This window comes from Lepidochelys kempii, chromosome 15, assembly GCF_965140285.1.
Source record: "Lepidochelys kempii isolate rLepKem1 chromosome 15, rLepKem1.hap1, whole genome shotgun sequence".
NCBI classification, from domain to species: Eukaryota; Metazoa; Chordata; order Testudines; family Cheloniidae; genus Lepidochelys; species Lepidochelys kempii.
In genome coordinates this window covers 23478549-23504608 of record NC_136394.1, presented here as the reverse complement: position 1 = coordinate 23504608, position 26060 = coordinate 23478549, and the positions used below count along the sequence as shown (strand labels likewise).

Sequence of the window (26060 nt, the reverse complement as noted above, 5' to 3'; positions counted from 1 at the left end):
AAAGGACAACATACAATACCTGTCTATAAACAGGGGAGTAAGAATAACCCAGAGAATTACAGACTAGTCAGCTTAACTTGGAAAGATAATGAAGCAACTAAACAAACAAACAGTTTGTAAGCACCTAGAAGTTAAGGTGATAAGTAACAGTCAACATGGATTTGTCAGGAACAGATCATATCAAACCAACCTAATATCCTTTTTTTACAGAGTAACAAGCCCTGTGGATGGGGGAGGGGTGATACCAGTCAGCTCTGTGTTTTTGGGGAACCAGGGCGCAGTATCTAGCCTGTCTGACTCATGAAAGACACCCCCACCCACCCCCCAATCTCTTCTTGAACCAAAATCGATCAGAGAAAAGGCTTGCAGAGAGTAGTGAAGGGCGTTGGGAGACACACCTAGACCCCTCCTGACAAGGGTGACAAGATTAAGACCATTAGCATACAGAATGAAGAACAGAAACAACTCCCCTAGCCTCATCTGCATGAAAGATGGGACAGGGAGACATCTCAATTTGCATACAGAATGGAGAACAGAGAACCGCACTGAACTCTGGAATCAGAAAAGCAGGGACACACTGCATCATGGGAATCTCTGCTCCAGATGTTAATGAACCTATGCCTGCACACACCCAGCTCAGCAATTATCAGACCAATTCTAGTAATAAATCCTTGATTGATATCCAGAATACTGAAGCAGCCTAGTTGCATTGTGAGCTCCCTGGAAGAAAACACTACCCATAGCCAAGGGTGATCAGCCTAAAGAAAACCCTGGAGTCATCAGTTTACCCATAAACAAATCTAGTGTTCTCCCTTGAACCATTGTATTTTCTCTACAAAAACCCCTACCTATGCCCAAGTAAGTGTTCTGATGCTTAGATCTAAACTATGCATCAGTTCCACTGGGACTCCATCATCTCCTGACTGATCATGCTAGGGGCTCTGCCTGTCTCCTGCCCTCAGGACCCTGAGCTACCACCATCACCTGGGAACCCTGACCAGTTCAAGCTTCAGGGAGCAGTGAGATCTCCTTCTTTCTCTCTCTCTGTTTTCCTTTCTAGCTCAGGTATTAACCTTTAATAATATATGTTATGTTGGTTTAGGGTCTCCTTGCGTAGTTATCACTATTATTCAATAAATAACTTTTACGGTCAAGCTGGTTGCTTCTCTCTCTCTCTCTGAACTTTACTTTGTTGTGTTTTTAGCTTCCCCCATTTACTCTGCAGCAACGCTTCTTTTACCTAAGCTAAAGATCCTTGTAGTGCCCCAAAATACTGTGGGGTTTGCACATCAAGTGGGTTACTGCCAGTACAATTGTGACGTGAAAGTGGGATAGGGACGTGTTAAACCTGTGGCACATAACTGGGGGGGGGGGGGGGGGGAAGAGTACACTTACAAAGTCTGTGGATGAGACCAAGCTGGGAGGAGTTGCAAACATTTTGCAGGACAGGATTACAATTCAAAATGATCTTGAGAAACTGGAGAAATGGTCTGAAATAAATAGGATGAAATTCAATGAGGACAAATGCAAAGTACTACACTTAGAAAGTAATAACCAATGCACAAATACAAAATGGCAAATGACTGCCTAGAAAAGAGTATTGCAGAAAAGGGCCTGGGGGGGAAAAGTAGATAAACTAAATATGAGTCAACAGTGTAACACTGTTGCAAAAAAAGAAAACATCATTCTGGGATCTATTAGCAGGCATGTTGTAAGCAAGGTATGTGAAGCGATTCTGCCCCTCTACTCAGAACTGATAACGCCTCAGCTGAAGTATTGTGTCCGGTTCTGGGCACCACACTATGGACAAACCGGAGAAAGTCCAAGGGAGAGTAACAAAAATGATTAAAGGCCTAGAAAATATGACCTCTGAGGAAAAATTGAAAAAACTGGGTTTGTTTAGTCTGCAGGAGACTGACATCATAGTTTTCAAGTACATAAAAGGCTGTTATAAAGAGGAGGGTGAAATTTTGTTCTCCTTATTCACTGAGGAGAGGACAAGAAGTAATGGGTTTAAATTGCAGCCAGGGACATTTAGATTAGACATTAGGAAAAACTTCCTGTCTGTCAAGGTGGTTAAGCACCAGAACAAATTACATAGGGAGCTTGTGGAATCTCCGGTTTCAGAGTAACAGCCGTGTTAGTCTGTATTCGCAAAAAGAAAAGGAGGACTTGTGGCACCTTAGAGACTAACCAATTTATTTGAGCATAAGCTTTCGTGAGCTACAGCTCACTTCATCGGATGCATACTGTGGAAACTGCAGAAGACATTATATACACAGAGACCATGAAACAATACCTCCTCCCACCCCACTCTCCTGCTGGTAATAGCTTATCTAAAGTGATCACTCTCCTTACAATGTGTATGATAATCAAGTTGGGCCATTTCCAGCACAAATCCAGGTTTTCTCACCCTCCGCCCCCCCCCCCCAACTCACTCTCCTGCTCATTGGAGGTTTTTAAGAACAGGTCAGCCAAGCACCTATCAGGGATGGTCTAGAAAATTAGTCCTGCCTCAGTGCAGGGGACTGGACTAGATGACCTATCGAGGTCCCTTCTGGTCCTATGATTCTATGAAACACTTACTTGTGAGTTTAGTTGTTATTGTTGTTCTTTTGGGATGTGTTTTGGTAGCACTTACTCGGAGCCTCTGTTGTGGACCAGGCCCTCATTATGCCAGGTGTGGTTGTGCTTTCCATTGGTTATTCCGAGTAATACACGTTACTTTCACTTAGTACGGTTTTGCAGGATTGAGTCCTTATTTCTAGAGGCAGAAAACTCTGGTGAAGTTTAGACCGCAACTTTGGACCTGCCCCCTTACTCCTTTAGAAGGCCAGGGTATTTATCTACCTAGGTGCTTTGAAAATCCCACTAGGCACCTAACTCCCATTGGGATTCTAGGAGACTATTTGTTTAGGTGCCTAAATACCTTTGAAAATCTGTCCCCTAGTGCCTGATCCTGCCCCATTTAAATCAGTGGAAACTTTAACAATGGCCAAGGGTCAAGCCTTAATATATTTTTTAAAATACTACAGTATCCTACAGTAATTGCCCCAAACACAGCGGTATCCTTGCCATAAGGTGTAGTTAGTGTTTTGGACTGTTACTGTAGTACTTTTTGGGGTTGAACAAGCTTCCCCACACCCTAAGCTTTGGGGGGGCATTCTGAACATCACCCATGGCTCCTTTCTCCACACTGAGCCAAACCCTGGAACGGAGTACCCCTGTCAACTTTGGGGAAGTGTAGAGATAGTTCTGAACTTTTCCGGTTTGGGCCCATTTCAACGTGGTACATTTCTCACTTTTGCTGCATTATAATCTGGGAATAATGAGTTACTATTATATTCACATTTATAATTATAGTTATTAGACCTGTAAAAAGCCCTAGAGTTATTGTTCAGGTGAAGCGGTGAAGGTAGGGTGGGAGGGGCCGAGGGGGAAGAAAAAGAAAAATGCTAAAGGTACGGTATGCTTCATAAAAACAGCAAATAATCCTGTGGCACTTTATAGACTAACAGACGTATTAGAGCATTAGCTTTCGTGGGTGAATACCCACTTTGTCGGATGCATGTAGTAAACTATAGCATGTTATTTAGAGGCTCATCTAAGGTTTTAAATTTACATGTAGTGGATAGACTCTGACTACTTTCTTGGAATCCAGCTGCTTTAAAGCCTTTACTTTAGACCGGTACCATTCACATATTCTATAGCAATATGCCCTTCTTTAATAATAATAAAAACGGAATATTATCTTGAACCCTGAATCACACAGTACCTACAGTGTTCTTACATGCAATTAGTATTAGGGTAAGATTTAAACTCATGCTATCACCATTTGCTTTTGATAAGATCACTTTGAATTGCACAGTACAGTGTGGTACTTCCTAAAAACAGATCCTAGATTTGCACAATCAGTTCCCTGCACCAAAAATAAAGAGACCCAGAAGGTACCAGTTTTGATTTTACCGATTCCTCTCCATGCCCCATAAAGCAAATATGACGTTGCATAGGTTGAGGAAGGTAAGAACATATTCGGTTAACGTAGCAGTACCCAAGGAATTTAATACTTTCTGGTCCCATTTCAACAAAGCTTGCATTTAAAATCAATGGGATTTATACATGTGGCTAAGTGCTTTGTCAAGTAGGAATGATTCACTGAATTGGGCCCCCTGTGGGGTTTGGAACACCCTCCATTCCCGCTGATGCTCAGCATCTTGCACAAAGTAGTGCTTACCCCTTGCTGCATGTTTAGGGCCAGGTTTTGACAATACCACTAGGGCTGTGTGAGAGGATCATAATCTTATTTGTAATAACTGCTTGTAACCTAGAAGCTGAAATCTGTTTTGTTATTTTTACTCCTTTACGCCTGGACATAGATTGGTTACAGTGGGGTTGCATGTGAGTGCTAAACTGCCAACATAGGTTATGAAAGAAATAGCACCGAAGCTTTCTTGGATGTTTAATTCCCTGGAAAGTATAACATAAAGCTTCCTGCTTTCTTTCTTCCATTTGCAAAAGCTGACTCACTTCTTTGCATTTTATGTATTCTGTGCTTATATGTACAGTATGCATTATGGATCAGAGCACAGGCTGGGGTGAATTCTGAATCCGCTCCAACTTTGGGGCATGAATGTATTTGTGGAACTGAAGTGTCTACGAGTGTTGATGTCCTTTGAATGTGTCTGATGCTCTATAATGGCACAGTTACTAATGTCCTGGGGATGAAATGCTGTTTAGCTAGCATTCGTGTATTTGGCGGATTTTTTTTATTCCCCAGTGGGATTGTTCCTCTGCCTGCTGAACATGTAAACCCCTTCTCTACATAACTGAACAATTTGTCTATTCATGTTCTTACAACGCTCCCAACATTGTGATATCAGAGACAGTCACTTTGTTAATGGGAACCGTTCTGTTACCTTTTGCCCTAGATGTTTTCTGTGCCTCGCTTTGATTAACCATAAAATTAGCATATCGACATTTACTTCTCTCTCAGGCATCGGTTGAGACATTATAATGGCTGTGAAGCAACATGGAACCCTTTTGCATGAAGGGTCCAGACCAGTTACGTAAAATTATTAGAAGTATTTTTGGCTACAGGTATTTGTGACAGGGCAATGAGAATACAACAGGATTTTGCCTGCCTAGGAGGTGATGTGCTTTGTTGTGAAAGGGGACAATACATGTAAATCATTTCTTCCTGAATCTTAGTCTTAGATTCTGCCAGCAACTTCCCCACCTCACTCCACTTTCTGATCCTCTCTTATAGCATGTTGGGCCAGAGAATGAATTAATTTCCCACAAAGCTGGCCCAGCTGCAAATCTCTCCACTCCAGGCAGAAAACTGTAGTCCTTCCTGTCTAGAGCATTAACCCCTTTCCTGCCAACCTCTGAATAAAGTATGCACACCTGTCTTTCCCTCCAAACAGTGAAGTAATCAGTATCCAAGCCTATGTGGGGCAGGGGTACTTTGGAGCAAGGACAGAATCTTTTGAATTCTATTGCTGTGACAACTTAAAGTTGCATTGAGTGAGCATGCTCTGATGTAATGAGATCGCTGGAGTTGGAAACTTAAGATTTCACCTACAGTATTTGAGTGTTTTCCCATTTAATTAATGAAGCAACATATATTTAAAAACAAAAGTAATTGAAACCCAGTGACCATGAAGAGATAATTGCCAAGTGTACATGCATGCATCTCAGAGAGGATTTGTTTACCCTGGAGAGATTAGCGGAGGAGCTTCTGTCAGAACCAAGGTCTTTTAATATTTCTAATAAGAATAAAATCAGGTCTTACAGCTGCTTCTTCCCAGTGTCTTCTGTTTTAAGGACTATCTGTTTGCAAGGAGCATATTTCTAAATGTCGTGGGTATTCTGGATCTTGTTTTCCAAATGGTAACAGAATTATACTTAAAAACCCACCAACAACACTGTAATGCATGAATGTGCACTGTCCTCTGTGAAAGCTGGATAGTTTGAAAAATAAACACTATGCTAATCACAGTGGGTGGTTAGAACATGAATTAAATTCTTACTAACATTTTTCAAAAGGAAACAAGGCTTAGGATATATCTTCTAGGTTGCCCTGTGGGAATACATACTCGTATCCTAAACTGCCTCAGGATGGTATCATTACTTCAGAGGGAAGTACTTGAAAGAGTGCTAATTTGCTAGTTTAAAAATATTAACTTGGAAAAAAGTTAAAATGACACTTTGAGGCTATTTTGCACATGTCTAAAATTAAAAGAGTATAAACCTTCTGTTTTCATCATTTCCAGTTTCAGCATCAAGTTGCCTGCCTTCCCTTCATCGCGTGGATCTCATCACTTGTCTGAAATGGTATATAAGACATCATTTGCAGATTCCAGTCCATACATTCAGCCAAGGGGAAGAAATAACCCTGCTTGGGAACAACACTGGAGAAATTGCACAGCTAGAAGTGTATTATAAGAACAACAGACCAAATTCCTGCCCTCAAATACACACAACCTCCCTGCAACTTCTATGGAAGTTGCATCCCAGTGCAGGGTGGGGCAGCAGAATGTAGCCTAACATCTTCTGTTCACATGGTACCTTTAAGCCCATTGGATCCTGCTTCTAAGACAAGCGATACCCATTAGTTCTTCCACTGCAGTCCTGCCACCTCTAGGATGGAAACTTTGGAGTTGCACATTAGCTCAGTGACACAACACAATAATTTAGGACAAGGAACAAAGGATATCATCACATCCAGTTAAAACTTCGGGGGGAAATTAGCATGCGACAGTGCTCCTGGCCACTAAAGGACAGAGCTCCTGGGGAAAGCCTAGCACAGGGCTTCTCAATCTTTTTCTTTCTGGCGGCCCACCGGTGTCACAGCAACGTCTGCATATAAAAGCCAGGGCCAGTATTAGGGGGTAGGAAGCAGGGCAACTACCCAGGGCCCCATACCCCACAAAGCTCAGTTGCTCAGGCTGTGGCTTCAGCCCCAGGTTGCAGGGCTGGGAGCCCTGGGCTTGAGCCCCACACTGAGAGGCTTCAGCTTTCTGCCCTGGGCCCCAGCAAGTCTAACACTGGCCCTGTGTGGTGGCCCCCTGAAACCTGCTCGCAGCCCCCAGACCTCTGGCTGAGAACCTGGCCTGGCTTATCAAGAGGTGCTGTTGTGTAGTTAGAAATACCCCAGTTACTTAAAAAGAACAGGAGGACTTGTGGCACCTTAGAGACGAACAAATTTATTTGAGCATAAGCTTTCGTGAGCTGTATCCGATGAAGTGAGCTGTAGTTCACGAAAGCTTATGCTCAAATAAATTTGTTCATCTCTAAGGTGCCACAAGTCCTCCTGTTCTTTTTGCGGATACAGTCTAACACGGCTGCTACTCTGAAACTCAATTACTTAGTGTTCTTGAGCATAATCTTTATTCATCCAGATCCAAGTCAGTTTCAAAATTAGGCCCCGATGCAGGAAAGCATCTCTGTTCAGTACAGCACACAGAGCCATGTTTAAGTCACATTGAAGTCAACAGGACCTAAGCATATGCCAGAAGTCAAACATGTGCCCAAGAGCTTTCCTGTACAGAGACCTTGTTCTGGATGATTTTTAACTATCAGTGCCCATAATACTTTGGTTTATGGCCACAAAGGCTAAGTTCTGTTCTCTTTGAATTCTGTCCTTCCAGTCAATCAATCAGGTAAAGAAATCACACTTTGCAGAGGTTTCAGTACAGCAAAAAAGCTGGAGGTAGAGTGATTATGTAACTTCACCCCTTATTTTCTCCTTTACCACATTCTTTGCTTAAAGCACCATCAAAGGCATTTATTTTTTATTCCTTTTCTCCAGTTGGAGTCATTCTTCTGGAAATGTTGGAGTATTTTTACTTGTTTTCAGACAAATCACAAAGGGTTTGGGGCTCCCTTTGGAACAACTCTGCGTCTTCCTCTCGCAGAATCTTTCCATCACTCCAGTCTGCTACACTTGGTAGAACTCACTAAGGAAGCTGAGAAACCAGCTCCAAAACAGCGAGAAGCGTTTGAATGTCCAGCTGAGTCCAGGCATTAACACTGGCAGCCAGGGAAAGTTCTCTAAGTTAACCAGCATGGTGGAGAATTTTGAGTCCACCTCTCTAAATTCTTATTGTGTTAAGCTGCTCCAGTCTCTAATGCCTCATTGAGCCTCCTGATTTAAAAGCCTGTTTCTATAGCCTTTGCTTATACTGAATGCTACGTACTCATACTAGCAGTTTCATTGCACCCAATTGGATTCCTCCCATAAGTAAGTAGCACTCACCACAAGTGAGAGTTGTAGAATCAAGCCCTGTACAAATTGTGGCCATATGTTTTGTTAGTTATTGTTTTAAAGGACTCAGACACTTGTCATCTCTATTGCATCTGCCTTTTAACATGGGTACAATTAATTCTGCCCACAACAGAACCATTTAAATGCCTAACTACCTGATGCAGGTGCAGTTAATAGGCATCTATGGCATCATGGTTAGAATGGTAGGCCTAATAATTTGTACCCTCAGTGCTGGAGGCCAGTTCAGAAAACCCGATCCTCTCAGTTTCTGGGAGGCCTCAAAACTATAAATGCTTGTGATTAGTGGGGAAAAAAGCCATCCCCCCAAATCACAGGTAGCCATCTGATCTAGCAACATTGCGGGCCCTTGCCACTTTCCTGGTCTTTTCTCTCTCCTTTCTGTTTATTCCTTATACAGACAACACCCCCTTCTTTAAAAACTACTGCAAGTGCTTTACTTTATTTCACATTTGATAGAGCACATTTTCAAGTATCAAAGTATTTTTGCAACATGGTAGAAAGAAATAAAGCAATTTAAGAAGACTAGTAACTAGAAAAGTAAGTTTTAAGCTCTCATTTGAAGTGGAATAATGAGTCAATTATGCAAATCTCACACGGTAAAACGTTTCACTGGAATGGCGCAACATGCTTGGTGTTTGGAACTGTCCAGGGCAGAAAAGGAATGGAGATTCCACAGGTACAATGGAAATCCAGACTGAGAAGTATCTTAAATACCAAAGGTTCATCTAGCCCAGTATCCCGTCTTCTAACAGTGGCCAATGCCAGGTGCCCCAGAGAATGAACAGAACACGTAATCATTAAGTGATCCATCCTTTGTTGCCCATTCCCAGCTTCTGGCAAACAGAGGCTAGGGACACCATGCCATCCCATCCTGGCTAAAATCCATTAATGGATCTATCCATGAATTTATCTAGTTCTTTTTTAAACTAGAACTCGGGCTTCAACTTCAGTCCTGGGTCCCAGCAAGTCTAATGGTGGCCCTAGCAACATCTTTAAAATGGGGTCACAACCCACTTTGTGGTTGTGACCACAATTTGAGAATGGTTGCAATAGTCCATCCGGGAAAGTATCCACAAAGCAGTAACAAATCTGCATCAAGAACAGCTAGCCGGAACTAATTCACCTACACTGTTAGCCATGTAAGTATAATTTGCGGGTCTTGATTCACCATGACCGGTGAAGCAAGGTGCAAATTGTACCTCCCTATGCCAGCAGGGGCTGCAGGTGGGGAATCCATCCCCCTCGGGAGGCAAGTGGCATTTGTAGTGCCACCTTCCCCTACAACCCCCCCGCAGGGAAGGGCAGCTTGAAATTGCAGTTGAGTTCCCCAGGTGCCCAGCTGGTGGAGCATGCCAAGGACATGGTGTGAATCAATGCATCCCCAGGCTGCCCAAACTGCACACCCCTCCCCAGCCAGTGCTGTCCACTTTCGAGGTGCACAGCTGCCTTTCTGCAGGGGGGGCTAACACTCTGGCTACACCCCTCTGGGAGGACTCACTGGTGCTGGGGTCATTTATGCCTGTATCTGGTCTGAAGTTTCCAAAGCTGTGTGGAGAAGCTTTTCAGTACAAAACAAACGTCAAGACCTCTTCGAGGAAGGAAAGTCAAAGAAGAAGCAGAAAATTGAGGAAACGTAGGGTGGGGTTGAGGGTGCATGTCACAGCTAGACAACAAATAGGTTCAGGACAGCATGAGGAGGGAGGGGTTTAATGTACGGTTTGTGGGGCAAATTCCACCTCACCTCCCTGGGTGTAGAGGCCACTCCAGCAGTGGAATAACGAAGGTGCCCAAGGGCAGGAATTAAGGAAACCACACAGAAAGTGCAGGCTTGCTATGTGGCATGGAGCCCAGCTCCCACAACTTGGTGACGAGGCAAAAAAAGAGGAAGATTCTTTCCATCTTGCCTCCTCCCATTTCTCAAGCACCTAGCCAAATTCCTCGAGCTGAGGAGCTCATTTCCGACTGGGCTTGCTAATGCAAACATTTAACAACAACAATAATAAAGCACAATAATCCAACAGGGAAGCAGTTTCACAGAACTGTGCCCACACCACACAACGTAGACTGTTTGAAGTAGCTCAGCAAATTATTCCTACCGGAATGAAACAGACAATGCCTGTAAGAATACTGCAGAAAAGGTGGCTAAGGCTGACATTCAAGAAATATCACAAGATTACAGTTTGAAGTTTATTACAAGAACGAGTCATTTATTCTATTTGCCTTTCACATTGAAAATCCCATCACTGTTGTTCTCTTTACAGCCTCAGCCACAGTCCAGAGATTTTGCATCCCTCACACGTGTTTTGGAAAGCAGCAGTATACAGTGCGCCTCTGACCTTTACTGAGATCCATAATGTGCTTGATCGGTCAGTCTTATCCCCCTCTTTTATAACCTCCCCTGGCCGTGGTGAACTATTTTACAGAATATTTAAAAGGTTGCAGTCATACCACATTCCGCTCTTTCATGCGATGGAGGGATCCGGAGAAACTTACTAAATAATTTTAACTGGTGTTGGTTTTGCTGTTCAATAGCGCTGGTTACATACATGTATATATTTCTCCATTGCGTCATTCAGCTTAATCTTGTGGTTCTTCACTAAGGGTCTGTCCACATGGGCAGCCCAATGCCTGTGCATCAGTTAAACCCTATTCTGAAAGCCAGTTTAACTAGTTCTTAATCAGCTCTCTGTACAGGAGTGAAGTTCACCCCAAAGTTACAGCCAATTAGGGATCTGATACTGTGCTTACGTAAGTTTTACCTCTACTGGGAAGCAGCATAGCCTAGTGGCCGGCACTGGACAGAGACTTAGTAGACGTGGGTTTTAGTCCCACCTCCACCACTGGATTGCTGGGTGACCTTGGGCAAGTCACTTCACCTCTCTTTGCCTCCATGTCCCCATCTATAAAAAATGGGGATAATGATGCTCATTTCCTTTTCAAAGCACTTTGAGATCTATGAATGAATAGCGCTAGATAAGAACAAGGCATTTTTATTTTTATTTCTATTTTTATTACTGGCTCCAGCTGAGTTACTCCAAATGAAATGACAGGTTTCAGAGTAACAGCCGTGTTAGTCTGTATTCGCAAAAAGAAAAGGAGGACTTGTGGCACCTGATGAAGTGAGCTGTAGCTCACGAAAGCTCATGCTCAAATAAATTGGTTAGTCTCTAAGGTGCCACAAGTCCTCCTTTTCTTTTTTCCAAATTAAATGAAAGGAGAATCAAATCATTTTTTCCACACTGCATCTTGAATAACCTAGCTACAAACTTTAGTACTTGCGAGAACAACTTTCACATTTTCATGTTTACTTTTTGCATGTTTTGCCCAGATATAGTTAAACAAAGCAAAACAAAATTTATCTAATTCAACCTCTTTTCTAAATCACTGGCATGCTGTTGAAGTAAGTTGAGGGTAAGGTTATGGCTTTTGAATAAAGCAACAACTGCACATGGAAAAATTCATCATGCAAGAGAGGGTTTTGGGTGGGGTGTTTGATATCACATTTTAGCATTTTTTTTACACCTTTGCCTGTTTTCCTAAGAGATAAGTAAATGTTCAGTGACCTGAATTTTAAACAGCTTCCTAGTTATTCTTTTGGATTGCTAGATACTTTGGTACTTGATTAGTCTAAAATCAAGGCTGAGACAGGTTGTACAGAAGAAATTGTGCCTTGTAGAATTACTTGTGGGGATTGGAGCCAACCACCCGCTACAATGCCAGGAAAGGTTAATTACACCTCACTTTCATTTGACCTGAATTCAAGGGTGGATAGCTAGACCTCCTGCTCACCTGGTTGTAATATTTGATAAAGGAAACATTCTAAAATTGCATCTCTTAACTTTGCCAGGCAGGTGACAATGGCTAGTGTTGGGATGTTTTATGCTTGCTTTGTGCATTTTAGAATGAAGGATGGCCGCTTTAAGCTTCAGATCAAACCCACTCTGGTATCTTCCCACCATGAAGCATTAATGGGAGAGACAGCTCTTTTACTCTTCCTGTTCGCTCGGCTATTCAGCAGCAGTTCAAAAAAAACAATGCCATGCAAGTCAAAAAACCCAAACCCTTCAAAAATCACACAATAGCAGATGGCGGCTCCCATGTGCAGAGAGAGCACAGTGGCATCTACTGTGCCTTTTATCAGGTGCAACACAGGTCCTGCACATCTTGCTCCTCCCTTCCCCAACTGTGGGGTTTCGGGCAACACTATCAGGGCTAGAGTCCCTCACTTGGTGTCAGCGAGGATACAAAATTCACTGCTGTGCAGAGTCAGCTCAAGATCTCATCTGTGAAATCCGTGAACCAAACCTACTGGTTTTCTTATAGGTACGATGAAAATCGGCCCCTTCTTCGTTTATTTTGCACCTTTCCTGCTGACTGAAGGAGATGCAAGAACATTTTAGGCATCTAAAAACACAGTCTAAAATATTCATTTCAGTCTTATCATGTAGTAGTTAATCCCCTGATGGGGGTCTTGATGTTTATCCTTCCCTCTTCAAGTTTTCTTAATTATTTCTGTCCCGTGTTAATTCGAACAAAGCTCCCTAGATGTAGCCTTTTCGATTTAGAATCTCAACTGCTCTTTCCATTAATGGCCTTGATTAATGTGCTTAAAAATGCCTCAAAGACATTTGTGACACATTCTGAGAGGGGAACGACAAGGATTTTGAATATGTTCAATTTAATTTGTGATACTCTTTGTACCTGTGAGCTTGGAGTCCATTTTACATTTCTTAGCAAGTGCTTAGATTTGTTTTTTATTCTATTACTTTCCAGGCATTGATGTGGAAGGAGCGTGATCTCCAGACAAGTGGCTTCGTTTTGTTAGCCAAACCATGGCAACTTTGGCCAAAGCCCGTTTGGAAAAAGTCATTCATTGTCATTTCAGTCCCTTGATTAGGATTGATCAGGACACACAATTGAATGGGGATAGACACAAGGATGGGTTTTAAGTGGCAGGCTGCAACTTGACCAAAATTTAACATGGGAGAAGGGTGCTATTTGCACACTTCCCCATACCAGGCATTTAAGTGGGTCCAATGTGCAGTTTATAGGGCATCTGTCATTTAGCCCATAACTCATGGCAGACTCCATTGCCAACCCCAAGGATTCTGCTTACTCTGCTGAAATCTCTCACCTTCCCTCTGCAAAGGGAACAGAAGAGAGGGCCAAAGAGGGATCTCAGACTGCAAAGACTTCAGACCTCCCTTTTGCCCATCGACCCAGGGTCTGCCGTCAAAATCCTGTGTCTCTTATTTTCTGGCTGATGGCCTTTTGGCCTTTTATCCGTACTGGGCACAAGTTGCAACGGACATTCATATAGTTCCTAACACTGCATTCCTAAATCCTCTCCGTCTTCAGCTTTCTATTCTGTGTTGTAACACAAGGAATATGGTGTGACACAAGGAAGTGCTGATGCAAGACGGATATTTATTTAGCAGTCTCAGTGGAATGACGTGGGTCACGATTACTAAAGATCACTGCCCCGCTCCCCTGGCAGAGGTCAGTGTATGCTGACTTCTTTGGCAGCTGTCACATCTTTCCTTTTATTTTAAAAACTAAATGCAAATTATTATTTATCTTGCAGCAGCAGGGACCAGGTTCCATTGGACACACACGTCGTAAAGCAGTGGTCCTTGACTCAGAGAGTTTCCAGTCTAGGTTAAGATTGTTACAGGATAAGAGTTTATAATCTAGGGGCTCAATTCTGCATCCAGATCTGTGCCAAGGAGCTCTGAAACCAATAGGACTCTGTGAGGGTGAAGTGGATCTATCCATATGACTCCAGGTGAAGGATGGGGCTTAGGTTATTAGTTGCTTCCATATAGTACTTGTCCTGGAAGTATTTTAGTGTAGCAAACATCATGAGATTACATCAGCTCTATATTTATTTTGGTGAAACTCCACTTAGAAGTTCTAAAATTAATAGTTATACTGAAGTTCTGGATGCATATTATGGACCACAAGAAGGTCTTTGGCACTGAACCTTACAGGACTCATATGAAAAGAGAAGGATTCTGTTTTATGGGTCTGAGAGTTTTTTTCTTTTTCTTATTAACATATGCCCCCTTTTTCTGGATTTAAGTAAGCTGTAAACAAAATTTGATGCACATGAAGTTTGATTCATGGAGAATTTAATTTCTCCAGTATAAAAGACTACCACAGGTCACATAACATCACAGCATTATTTTTGTAATTTAAGTAGTATCCATTGAGGAATGCAGAATTGTTTGCCACTAATTCGAAAGCTAAAGATACAATATGCGTTACTCCCATTATTAGCAATGTCTTTGTGCCGATGTATCATTCACGCTGCGTCTTCCTGAACTTTTACCCGTTTTGCAAGTAATCTTGGGATTTGTTTTAAAGGTTTCTGGCAGATGCGACTCCATCTTTGTTAATGGCAAGGAAATGAAGAGCAAAGTGGATACCATTGTGAACTTTACTTACCAGCATTTTACCACCCAGCTAGAAGTGACGGTCTGGGCTCCACGGCTTCCTTTGCAGATAGAGATCTCGGATACAGAACTTAGCCAGATCAAGGGCTGGCGGATACCTGTCACATCCAATAAGAGGTATGATTGCTATATTTGCATGACCTAGGTGCATGCATATGGGCCAGGGATTTTAAGATCCAGCAGATTCATTTGGAGGCTATTTTTCAGAGGGTAGAACATCCCATTTGCAAACAGAGTTTATAGTCTGCCTCGGCCTGAAACAGTCACTACTGTGAAAACGGTAGGCCAAATTCTGTCCTCCTTTCCATCCTGTGAAAACTCAGTGAAATCAAAGCTAGCTGCATGGATGAGAATCTGCGGAAGGAGTGCGGATATATCACGTCAAGCAGCCAGCACTCAGTAAGACATAGGGCATGTCTACACTGCAACCACAGGGTGCAATTGCAACTTGTACAAAGATACCCGAGCTAGCTTTAATCTCAGTCGCTTGGGAACTGGAGGAGTGAAGGTTTCAGCATGGGCTTCACAAGCCTGCCAGAACCCTGGGTAATTACTTGGGCCCACACTGAAGGCTGCACAGCTGCAGTTTCCCTGATCTGGTACCCGAGCTGGCTAGATTGATGCTAGCTCAGGTATGTCTATGCAAGCTGCCTGCAGACCCCGTGATTGCAGTGTAGACACACCCAAGGCACTGTAGAAAAGACACAGGTCTGGGCAGAGGGCAGGGTACCTGGAGCTCTTGACTCCTAATCCCAATTCAGAATTCCTGAGGTCTAGTTTGACTGTTGGCGGCCTCGTGCAATTTACTGACGAGGCCAGCCTCAGTTTCTCCATCTGTAAAATGGGCTAGTACTTGCCTCTCTCACAGTGGTGTTATCAGAATCTTAGAGCATAGTAAAGACTACACTTTAACTGTGGAGTTATGCTTTAAGGGTTTGCATCAGGTATATATAAGACATTTCAATGCACAGAAACTCAGCTAGTGCATAGTGTAACCCTTCCCACCCTCCCTCCATGCAGGCATGTCCATAGTTACAGCCTGATTCTACTATCCTTACTCTCACTGAGTAGCACCTTACTCTGAGCTGTTCTGTTGAAACCATTTTGCCTGAAAAACATGTAGATGGCCCTCCGAATGCTAATATTTGCATGCACAATTCATTGCAGGTGCAAACCTGTGGGCACAATTACTTGTGAGTACAATATTTATTACCCACAAGAATAGATCATGTTGTGGCCTTGCTGTAAATCAGGCTTTTAGAGTTGAAGTCTTTGCCCCTTTTTCCTTGTGCTCGACATTAATGTAGCTCAGTAAGCTTCGTTACATCTGTTACACAAAATTCTGAAGGGAATATGGCATTTTCAGTTAGACACCCCCCCACCCTTTAATCTCCTCTTTCCCAAAGAATGCAGGTCCAATTTCTTTGACATTTCTGAATATAGATGGGCGTCTCATTTCGGTTGATTATTCCATTTGACCTCTGCTGCACCTTCTCCATTACTGTAATGCAGCAGAGGTCTCCAATAATAGACTCACCTTCTGTCCGCTTATTTTTCCTGAGCCTGTATCTGCTATTTCTAAAGTCACAACATGCAGCAGAAGTGCACTTTGCACAGTATTGTGTGTCATTGTGTTTCATGGGCCTAGATGATTCGCTAGATTTGATCTTACCATTAAGACCAGCAAGTTCAGACTATAAGAATGCGTTCACAAAAGCTGTTTTCAGTGACTTACCGTTTTGCCCATGGTTTGATACTTACGCTGACTTACTATTACAATGTCATTGTGCCATGTGACACTAGACTTTAAAGAGCATGCAGTGCCTCAGTTACGCAGCATGGTGATAACACATAGATGTGAAAGATAAGGGGAGAAAAATTTCCCACAGATCATCAGCAATATCAAGAAGAGCAAGGTGGAGCGATCTGAGCAAACATAAAAGCATGTGGGTGAAAAAGGTACAAGGTGAGTGAGCATTAAAGCAGCAGATCTTTTGAAGAAGCATCAAGCTTTGTACAAGCAAGTTCTACAGAGGAGCTCAAAGAAGCACTACCTAGCAGATCTGATTTAGGCAAGAAAGCATTGCGGATTCACAAAAGATTGTGTTCTGATAAAGAGACTCCACTGGCAAAAGGGGGGAAAGGCTTCTTGAGGTCTTTTCTCCTGCCCCTCCCATTCTCAAAGGACCCATGGGGGAACAGCCAACATTTGGACAAGCAGCTAGATTAAGCGTTTCCAGGAATACTACTGTATTGATGAATTTCAGGATCACTTGAAAAATTCTATTGGTGAGCATGGCATGACATCAGATCAAATTTATAATGCAAATGCAAAAGGGTTTCTCAGCAGTGATCCTATCACTGAAAATCCTAGTAGTTCCAGCTAGGAGCCTGTTGCCGGCTGTGCTCAGTGACTAGGACACATCTTAGCTATTGAAGAGACCAAACAGAGAGCAAGGAGTAGAATTATTTAGCACTTTACAAGGGGATGTAACTTGGGGTAATGGAATAAATTAACCAGATACTCTGGCAATGAGCTCACTACAAATGGGCAGATAATCAGATACCTTCTTTTGTCTATCTAGAAGGTGCTCCTGATCAGGTGGCTGTGTCAAAAGGACAGGTAATGAAGAACTGGCACAATGGAAACTTTTCTAACTTTCACTGGTGAAGACAAAGTTGCTCTTTGTGGAGAGAGAAAATGTGCTCGGTGATTGAATTGGTGCCAGCTGCTACAATAGTCCCAGAATCACGAACTTTCATTTGCTTTAGCAATCCAAAGAGATGCACCGTCTGCTGCTTATGGGCCTGATGCTGCAGTTCTTACTTAGACGCAAATCCAACTGAAGTCAATGAGGTTTTTGCTGGAGTAAATGACTGCAGGATTGGGTTGCTGATGTTTCTTATAGGAATTGGCTTTTGAACACCACGCATGGTGAGTTAGACATTCAGCGGTTGTTAACATCATGGACGTTTTGACTTTAAACCCATTACGCCCAGCTTTGGGCATTTCCCTCCTAGGGTCTAGTGCTGATTTATTGGGCCAGCTGAAATAAAGATAATGGTCTGAGAGCCTGCACTGTTTGCAAGCTGGCAAGCAATCTTCGTTCACTGCTGCTCAAATTACATCTGACCCACTGGCACATCTTTAGCAACCATTGTTTCCGTGTAGCGTGGAAGAAAAAGCGGGGCTGCTGTATTGCTACAAAAAGGTAGCCGGTTGGTTGACACTGGGTGTCAGCTGCCTATGCATGTGTGACTGGACAAGTATTTCAGGTTTCGAGTAGAAATAAATTACCCTGGGTTTATGAAACACTAGGATTTTTTTATTTACTTTTTTTCTCTATTTTAAATCAATAGGTAATCAGGGACTAGCATTAGCTATGCTAGCCTTGACATTTGCACTGTATGGGAGCTTCAAAGTTTCCTTTCTTTTTTCATGCTTTGTGTGTTTTACTCAATATTTCATTGTTTTTCATGTTTAGAGGCGGTTTGTTTTGTTTTTCTCTCTGTCTGGGTGTTTATATTACACCAGCACCATACTGTATTTGTACCTTCCACATATTTATGGGTTTATACTCAACACCCCAGTGAGGTAGGGAAGTATTATCCCCATTTGACAAACAGAAGCACTGAGGCACAGAGAGGTTAAGTGACTTGCCCAGAGTTGTGCAGGAAGATAATGGCAGCTTCTGAAGTTGAACTTACGTCTCCTGCTTCTCAGCAACGTTTTAGCTTATATTAGTCACTGCTAAACTGCCCTGGAACAGTGTAATGTTGTGAGAATGCCAGACAGCTGAAATGTGTTCTTGTATCATCCACTGGGAAGACGTTCCAAATGGAGAAAGCTTTGATTTAATACCCAAGAAGCTCCCAACGTTCTGTGTCAGAACGATAACCTTTGTATTCTCTGAACACAAAATCATATGAGTCAATATTGTCAGTTCGAAAAATCTCATGAGCAGTTCAAGAACTAGGTCTGGTATTTTTTAAGAGGGCTAAAAGTTAGGCATATAACGCCTATTGAAATTCAATGAGTATTGGCACCTAACTCCCTTAGATTCTTTTGAAAATCTTAGTCTATATTATTAGGAAATCTTTAGTCCTATAGTTAAGGCTACGTTTATGTCATGAAGGTCATGGAATCTGTGACTTCCAGAGACCTCTATGACATTCTCTGCTTCAGCCCCAGGGACTGCGGGACTCTGGAGCTGGCAGCCAGCAGGATTCCAGCAACAGGTGACAGCCTTGCGCAGGGGGTGCGGGATGCCTCAGGCGAGTGGCTTGGGGTGTCTCATTTTCTCTTTAGGAAATATGGTCACACTGTAGCTCCCAGCCACCCTAGGCGGACGGGGAACCCCGCAGCTCCCAGCCACCAGGGTGGCGGGGGAAACCATGGAGCTGGAGCAGAATAAGTCACAGACAGGTCACGGCTTCCGTGAATTTTTGTTTATTGCCGGTGACCTGTCCATGACTTTTACTAAGAATAACCATGAGAAAATCGTAGCCTTACTATAATGAAAGGGTCTGTTAATACCATGTTATTGTCCACATACCATAGTAATGGAGGGCATATAACTATGTGTAATAGTAAGATGCATGTAATAATTGATCCTTTCTTGCTTAAATATCTTCTTCTGTGCAAATTTCCTCAAGGGAAAGTAGGAAGATAGGGTAAAATATAAACATAGTGGCAGAAATCCTGAATTCCTTGCTCCCTTTGGATTGGTATGACAAGTTTTCACCTGCTCCTTACTGAATTAAATGGCTTTTACTTCAGTAGAAACTGCATGCGAACTGAGTAAGGAATTTTGGATTTGGGCTATTCTAAAGAAGGGGAGTATACAAAGTAGTCTCCATTGTGTATAAGCAGAAATATGGCTTACTATGCAAATCCATAAATATAGGATGAACTTTTATACTTATCCATATGAGATGGAGAATCATAATTTAATCTATGGTGCATGCCACTATCAATAGGGGCAGTCAATTTTCCAGATGAAAATCTGTTCTCTGGCTAGGTATATGCATGCTTAGCTGCAAATTAAAATTAAAATGCACAAGCTTAAACCACTTGTAGAACAGCTGTATAATAGAAAAGCAGACAGATCACTGATTATATCATTGCTAGCAGGCACCATTATAACAGGGTTGTTTTAACTCTACCCTCTAGCAAGGATTTTATCTGTCTGAAATGTAAATGAAATGGAATTCTGGCAACCTTGGTGCAGTCCAGACAAGCAAAAATCTTCCGAATACATTTTGTAAAGGAGCAAGAAATATGGATAAGCAGAATTCTGAAAGATATTCAAAGCACAAGGCTCACTAACTTTAGAGGTAACCAGAAAAAAAGGCAATATGAAGCAGTAGCTTGCATTTAAGAGGACACTTAAAATGAGCTCAAGGAAGTTCAAGGAAGGATTTTAGGCCTACTAAGATCACTAACAAGACTCTATGGGGACCATGTAATTTAATGGATTTCAAACACTTAGTTGGGTCCAAAAAGGCAAAGTACTGAAAAGCTCTGTCTTATTAACTGAATCAGGGATTTGTGGCTTTGAAGTGGAAATGGATATCATTTGTTTAAAAACACCCTTGAATTAAAGAAGAACAACTTGAATTGGCACCTGGCAATGGAAACTTGCAAGGCATGTTCTGAAATTGCCAGCACCTCACTTTCCATCTTTGCACCAACGTTACGTTACGCTGGGGGCGTAGCCTCAGACATTCTAAGTTCTAAAGTACTCAAAACTTTTCTAACATTCTCCATGTTTGTGCAACAGAAAAGTTCTATGGTACTAAGAAATGTGGACTTGTATGTAGAACTCTTCAGATGACTACAAGTGGGCTATATTACAAAACCCTTCCCAGGGAGAGGAACCCTGGTGATCTCATGCCTGGGGGGCCTGGAGACTCTGCAGTGAGGGCAATGATTGGAGTGATCTCTACTCACTGGTAGCACAGCTCCTGGGGGAGTCACTCTGGTCTGGTGCTAGTGCTTCTTGGGGTAGCATCATCTCCTAGGTGGATACTTGTGAGCTCTAGAGAGCAGCATGTTGCAGGTAGCAGCTTCTCATTGGCTTCACCTCCTCTGGCCAAGGACATAAGCTCTTCTGACCCGTTGCACTGCTGATCTCGTGGAGCTGGAGTGGCTTCCATAGTCTGCAGGTAATAGAGGGAGCATGGCATACGACTCCCCTGTCATCTGTCTTCCCCCAGCTCACATTTCTGTGGAGCAGAAGGGGGCTGACTGATTCCTCCATCCCCACCCAACCCATTTTGAATGGAAACTGAATATATTTTCCCTGTGAACAATTCGCCTCATCTGCAGGTTCAGACAGCAGACTAACCTTTAATCGCGGCAACACACAAGTGGGTCGGACTGAGTCAGACATTTCGTATGTGAAAATAATAAGGAAAACACAAATCCAGAAGCTCCCATTTTAAAACCGAATGGACGGGGATGTCCACAGGGCAATCAGAGGCGTGACAGCAGCACATGGCGTTTTGATCTGGCTCGCTCCAATAACACTAGCAGTGAAGCTGAGGCCGCATGGGCTAGCCGCTCAGGAACATACCCATTGTCCAGAGCTGGGGTGCTGCTGTGGCTTCACTGTTACTGGAGCAAGCCAGATCAAAGCTACACGTGCTGCTGTCACACCTTTGATCAGGGTTAACATTTTCCCAAAGTTTGGGGTTATCAGATTTTGGGCTTGGTTTCAGGCCTATTGCTTAGTACTGACCGAACAAATCTGAATATGGTAACAAAGACAGTTGGAATGTTCCGTGAGACCCAACAGGATTCCATCTGTCTTAACGAGAAAGGGTTGGTCTAAGAATGAGAACCCTTTTGAAAGTTCATCACTTTCTTAGCTATATCTGCCCAGCTCAATGAATGGGTAAAGGGTACAAGTCCTTTACAGAGCAAATGAGCTCTTTTATAGTATTTTACAGCCTCCAAAGCCCTGAACTGGCCAGGGGCAGTTTAGCTGTGCTCCCATCACATTTGTTTTGCTTGCCTGGGACCAGTCAGCTGATGGAGGCCAGATTTCATTTTGTGATGGTAGAGGCAAGGCCTCATCGTTCTGGAACAGAACAGCCTCTAAATAAAATATAAGTTTTAGATATTAATTTAGATAAAAGATATTAATTGCACCAGAATAGTAAAAGATTGGTTGTTTCTCTTTTCTCTAAATGAGAAAAAGGCTAGATTAGGGTTTGCAAAACCTCAGTCAGGTTTTGATCTTGCAAAATCCAATCATGGCAGATTCAGATCTGGGTTACACTGTGTCTCATTTTATGGGGTCAGATTATTTAAAAAAAAATTCAACTCTTATCCCACCTCTAGACTAAACTTAAAGCAGGGCAGATTTTCATAAGAGCTCAGCAACCAACAGCTCCTGTTCAGGAATCGAAACAACTGGTCAGATTTTCCAAAGAGCTCTTCAAGCTGAGAGTTCTGAAGTGGGTGCTGAGAGTTCTGAAAATCTGCCCATTTATTTTGATGCCTGAATGGGAATAGCTGGCCCCAATTGTGGGCTTAGAGCAATTTTGAAAATCTGCCGTGGATATTTGTTTATTTCTGCAAGCGTGAAATAAATTTCGGTGCATAGGATTTGCACTGCTTTTTGCGTGGTCCTGCTGTAAGTCGTTCTTCAATATCCCTTTGTTCAATATAATGTGCCATATTCTTCCTGAATGTAAATGCCATTGATTTCAGTGAAGTAACTATTCAATGATATTAGAGAAATTTATTCAATGATATAAGACAGACAAGGGTTGGGGAAGAGGTAATATCTTTTATTGGCGCAACTTGTGCTGGTGAACAAGACAGGCTTATAAAAAGGAGGGTGATAAATTAATCTCCTTAAACACCAAGGATGGGACAAGAAGTAATGGCTTTAAATTGCAGCAAAGGAGATTTAGATTACACATTAGGAAAAAACTTCCTAACTGTAAAGGTAGTTGATTACTAGAACATATTACCTAGGGAGATTGTGGAATCTCTGTCACTGGAGGTTTTTAAGAGCTGGTTAGACAAACACCTATCAGGGATGATTTAGAGAATACTCAGTCCTGTCTCACTGCAGAGGATTGGACTAGGTAACCTATCAAGGTCCCTTCCAGTCCTACATTTCTATGATTCTATGAAACTTCCCTAAGATTAACTTTCTCATGTGAACAGTTGCTGCATTACCCACATGGATGTGTTATTCATTTGTCAGTAGAAGTGGAGTTGGTTTGCAGGATCACACAGGGGAGGAGATCTAATGGAGATGTAGCTCACAATGTGAAAAAATTCAAGAATCCCTGTAGACTTTTCCATTCTGTGAAGATTCTACCTGGTACTCTTCTTCCAGTGTGGCTTGGGCCTGATGTTACCAAGATATTACCTCACCTGCCTTGTCTCTCTAATAACCTGAGACCACCCTGGCTTCAACAACACTGCAAACACTATTCAATGATGTTCACTATGGCCACTTTGCTGTATACATCAATACACTAACTTACAGAACACCAGGATTTTCCCAGTTCAAGTACGCGAAGGATGTGGATTTTTTAGTCTTTTTTTTTTTTCAGCTTATTGGTTGCTAACTTTGTTGTAAGACCATTTACAACAACAATTGTGTTTTATAATAGCTTTTTCATAACTTGTGTATTTCAAAGAGATAAGAGAACATAGCAAACATGAAAATACTTCCCGAAGCCCCATGAAAAATAAGAGGATTCTTCCCCATCCCAGCTTTAGAAATGGTTACAAAAAAAGGAGTGAAATCAAATATTTCTAGGCAACGAATTCCACAGCATGGGGGCATAATGAGAGAAAGTGTGACCACCCAGTGCTTAATAGCTGACTTTCAAGACAACAGAAATGGTTCAATTAGAGAATCTGTGTGCTTGTCCTAGGGTGTAAAGTGAATCAATGGAAAAAACAGAGTTTAAAGCATGGAAAATATTGCTCTGTGTATGAACAGCAGTATTCGTGTACAAGTCATTGTGATACTTTGTAGAAAGCCTGTAGGAACCTTTAACTGCATAGCTGCAATTATTATAGTATATGGGGAGATAATTAGAAAATTATAAAGCAGGTGTCTCTAATGGTACCATTGAGCATAGCTGTGAGTGATGGCACAGCCAGCCATGAGCCTCATACTTCTATTTGCACATCATATGATGTTATGTATTAACTGATATGCTGATTACCTGTGGAAGCGTTGGGTTCTATTGATCTGAACTCCTGCCTGGGTGTTACATTGAATTATACCTGTCCAGTTACCCACATGAACAGGGTTATATTTAAGATTAAATAGTAATGTCATACATCTCAAATGCACAGTGTTCTGTGAGCTGGAGAGGTGGCTAAAGGAGGCGCATGATCTAAGCAGGGGTCCCTGAATGTATTGGGCCTTTGCAGTACATGAGCAAAGACACCGCCATGAAGGTGCTGCAGAACGGGTCACGCTTAAGAGTGGCAGCCACCCCCGTTATGCAGATGTAGCCTCCACTTCCCCCAAGGCCAATCTGCAACCATCAGCATGCACGTGGGGGTGTGGTACCATAGCTCCGACTGTCAAACTTTTCATGATGTTTTTCCTAGTCACCTAGAGGATTTGAGCATCTGATGAAAAACAAAACAAGTTCTAGACCCACTGGATCTTCAGCAATGATGTAAATGCCTGAGAGGGTCAGGGAGGTTCAATTTGGAAAAGCTGTGCAAAATTGTCATTCAAGTTTGCCAGCCGAGGCATCAAAATCTATTTTCTCACCCTTCACCAGGCTGGGAGATGATAATGAAAAGACGGATATATTGACTTGCTACTCGGGTGGAAGTTTTGAAGGCTGTAATGTGATTCTGAGAATTAAGGATAATAAATAATCCATTTACAGGCCTACCCGTGACAGTGATGATGAAGAGGATGATGAGAGGAAGGGAAGAGGCTGCAGCCTTCAGTACCAGCATGCCATGGTGCGAGTCCTCACACAGTTTGTAGCAGAGTCTTCCGATTTTGGAGGCCAGCTGACCTATATGTTGGGCTCTGAGTGGCAGTTTGACATCACGAATCTCGTGACCGATTTCATGAAGGTGGAAGAACCTAAGATTGCTAAATTACACGATGGACGGGTACTAGTTGGTCGTGAACATGGGATAACCACAGTTCAGGTAACAGCTCAAAATATACCTAGGTATAGGTGGGGAGAATTTGGGGTGAGAGCAGTTGATTACTGGCTATAATATAAAAGGCTGTTATGTCTGGGGAAAACATTAATTTAACACAGAAGTCTGAATAGGTTTCACTTTTGTTTCCAGTCATTTTCACTGCTTGATTCTTAATTACAGCAACACAATGCAGTTTGGGCCAGTTTTTCAAAGGTATTTATGTACCTAAAGATGCAGATAGGCGGCTAATGGGATTTTCAAAAGCACCTAAGCAGGTTAGGCACTTAACTTCTCTGAAAATGCCACTTGACAGCTATCTTTAGCTGTAGATGTTTAAATATCTTTGAAAATGTGGCATTGTGTGTTTACAAAATCGTAGCGGGAACTTAAAATGATTGATATTTAATTAAAAATCATGAAATGGTTTTTTTTGTATTTGCTTACATAACCTCCCATTATATCCTTGTATACAAAGTTTATATTTTGGAACTAAAATAAAAAGGATAGTGACATTTGGGCATGAACCAACACTCAGTGAATAGAAAGACTCCCACTGACTTCATAGGCAGTGGAGTCAACATCCTCGGGCTAGATTTCCAAAGGTATTTAGGCACCTACAGGTGAAGATCGGCACCAACTGGGATTTAGAAGAGCACCTAAGCAGGTTAGGTAACTAACTCCCATTGAAAGTCAATAGGTGTTAAGTGCCTAATTCACGTAGGCCCTTTTGTCAACCCCACTAGCATCTTTAAGCACCTAAGTACCTCTGGCAATCTGGTACTCTGTCTTTTTAGAGATCAGCCCAGCTGAGCTCTTACAGGTAGTATATTCTGAGGCCAGTAGACTCTGTATTTCTCTGTCAAATTACAGTATCATTCAGTAGCCAGCAATGTAATTATATTAATTAGAGCTTTTACAGAAATTGTAAATGTAACTATATATTTTTAAAAAAATCAAATAAATTCAGTTTAGTTCATTAATCTCCACTCTGTACCATACTGCTCAGGGATGAGGCTGTAATTTAAAAACAATGACATGTTTAATAAAACTATTTTGGGTATATATAGTAATTAAATGGGAAATGGGTGTAACGTTTTGGGAAACATCAGTTATAGCTTATAATGAATGCAACACACACTGAACTGAACAGAAAATC

The 26060-nt window shown here is 42.2% G+C and overlaps 1 protein-coding gene and 1 long non-coding RNA gene across 7 annotated transcripts in view; one reads left to right on the top strand and one right to left on the bottom strand.

Moving 5' to 3' along the window:
• Positions 1–26060, bottom strand: part of LOC140898585 (uncharacterized) — a 281435-nt gene that overhangs the window by 15865 nt on the left and 239510 nt on the right. For 4 of the 6 annotated variants that reach the window (XR_013634720.1, XR_012155031.2, XR_013634717.1 and 1 more), the window contains 5 exons: positions 24640–24848; positions 20699–20907; positions 6254–6328; positions 2587–2764; positions 1396–1490 (listed from right to left, as the gene is read on the bottom strand). This is a non-coding gene — a long non-coding RNA (uncharacterized LOC140898585). Of the gene's footprint in view, positions 1–1395; positions 1491–2586; positions 2765–6253; positions 6329–14737; positions 14844–20698; positions 20908–24639; positions 24849–26060 lie in introns of all 6 variants that reach the window. The other 2 variants (XR_013634718.1, XR_012155032.2) reach the window with 2 other exon arrangements.
• The window catches only part of LOC140898584 (transmembrane protein 132B), a 361301-nt gene that overhangs the window by 331413 nt on the left and 3828 nt on the right, over positions 1–26060 (top strand). The window contains exons 6-7 of the mRNA XM_073312583.1: positions 14657–14862; positions 24634–24907. Coding sequence (XP_073168684.1) covers positions 14657–14862; positions 24634–24907 — 480 coding nt within the window. The remainder of the gene's footprint in view (positions 1–14656; positions 14863–24633; positions 24908–26060) is intronic.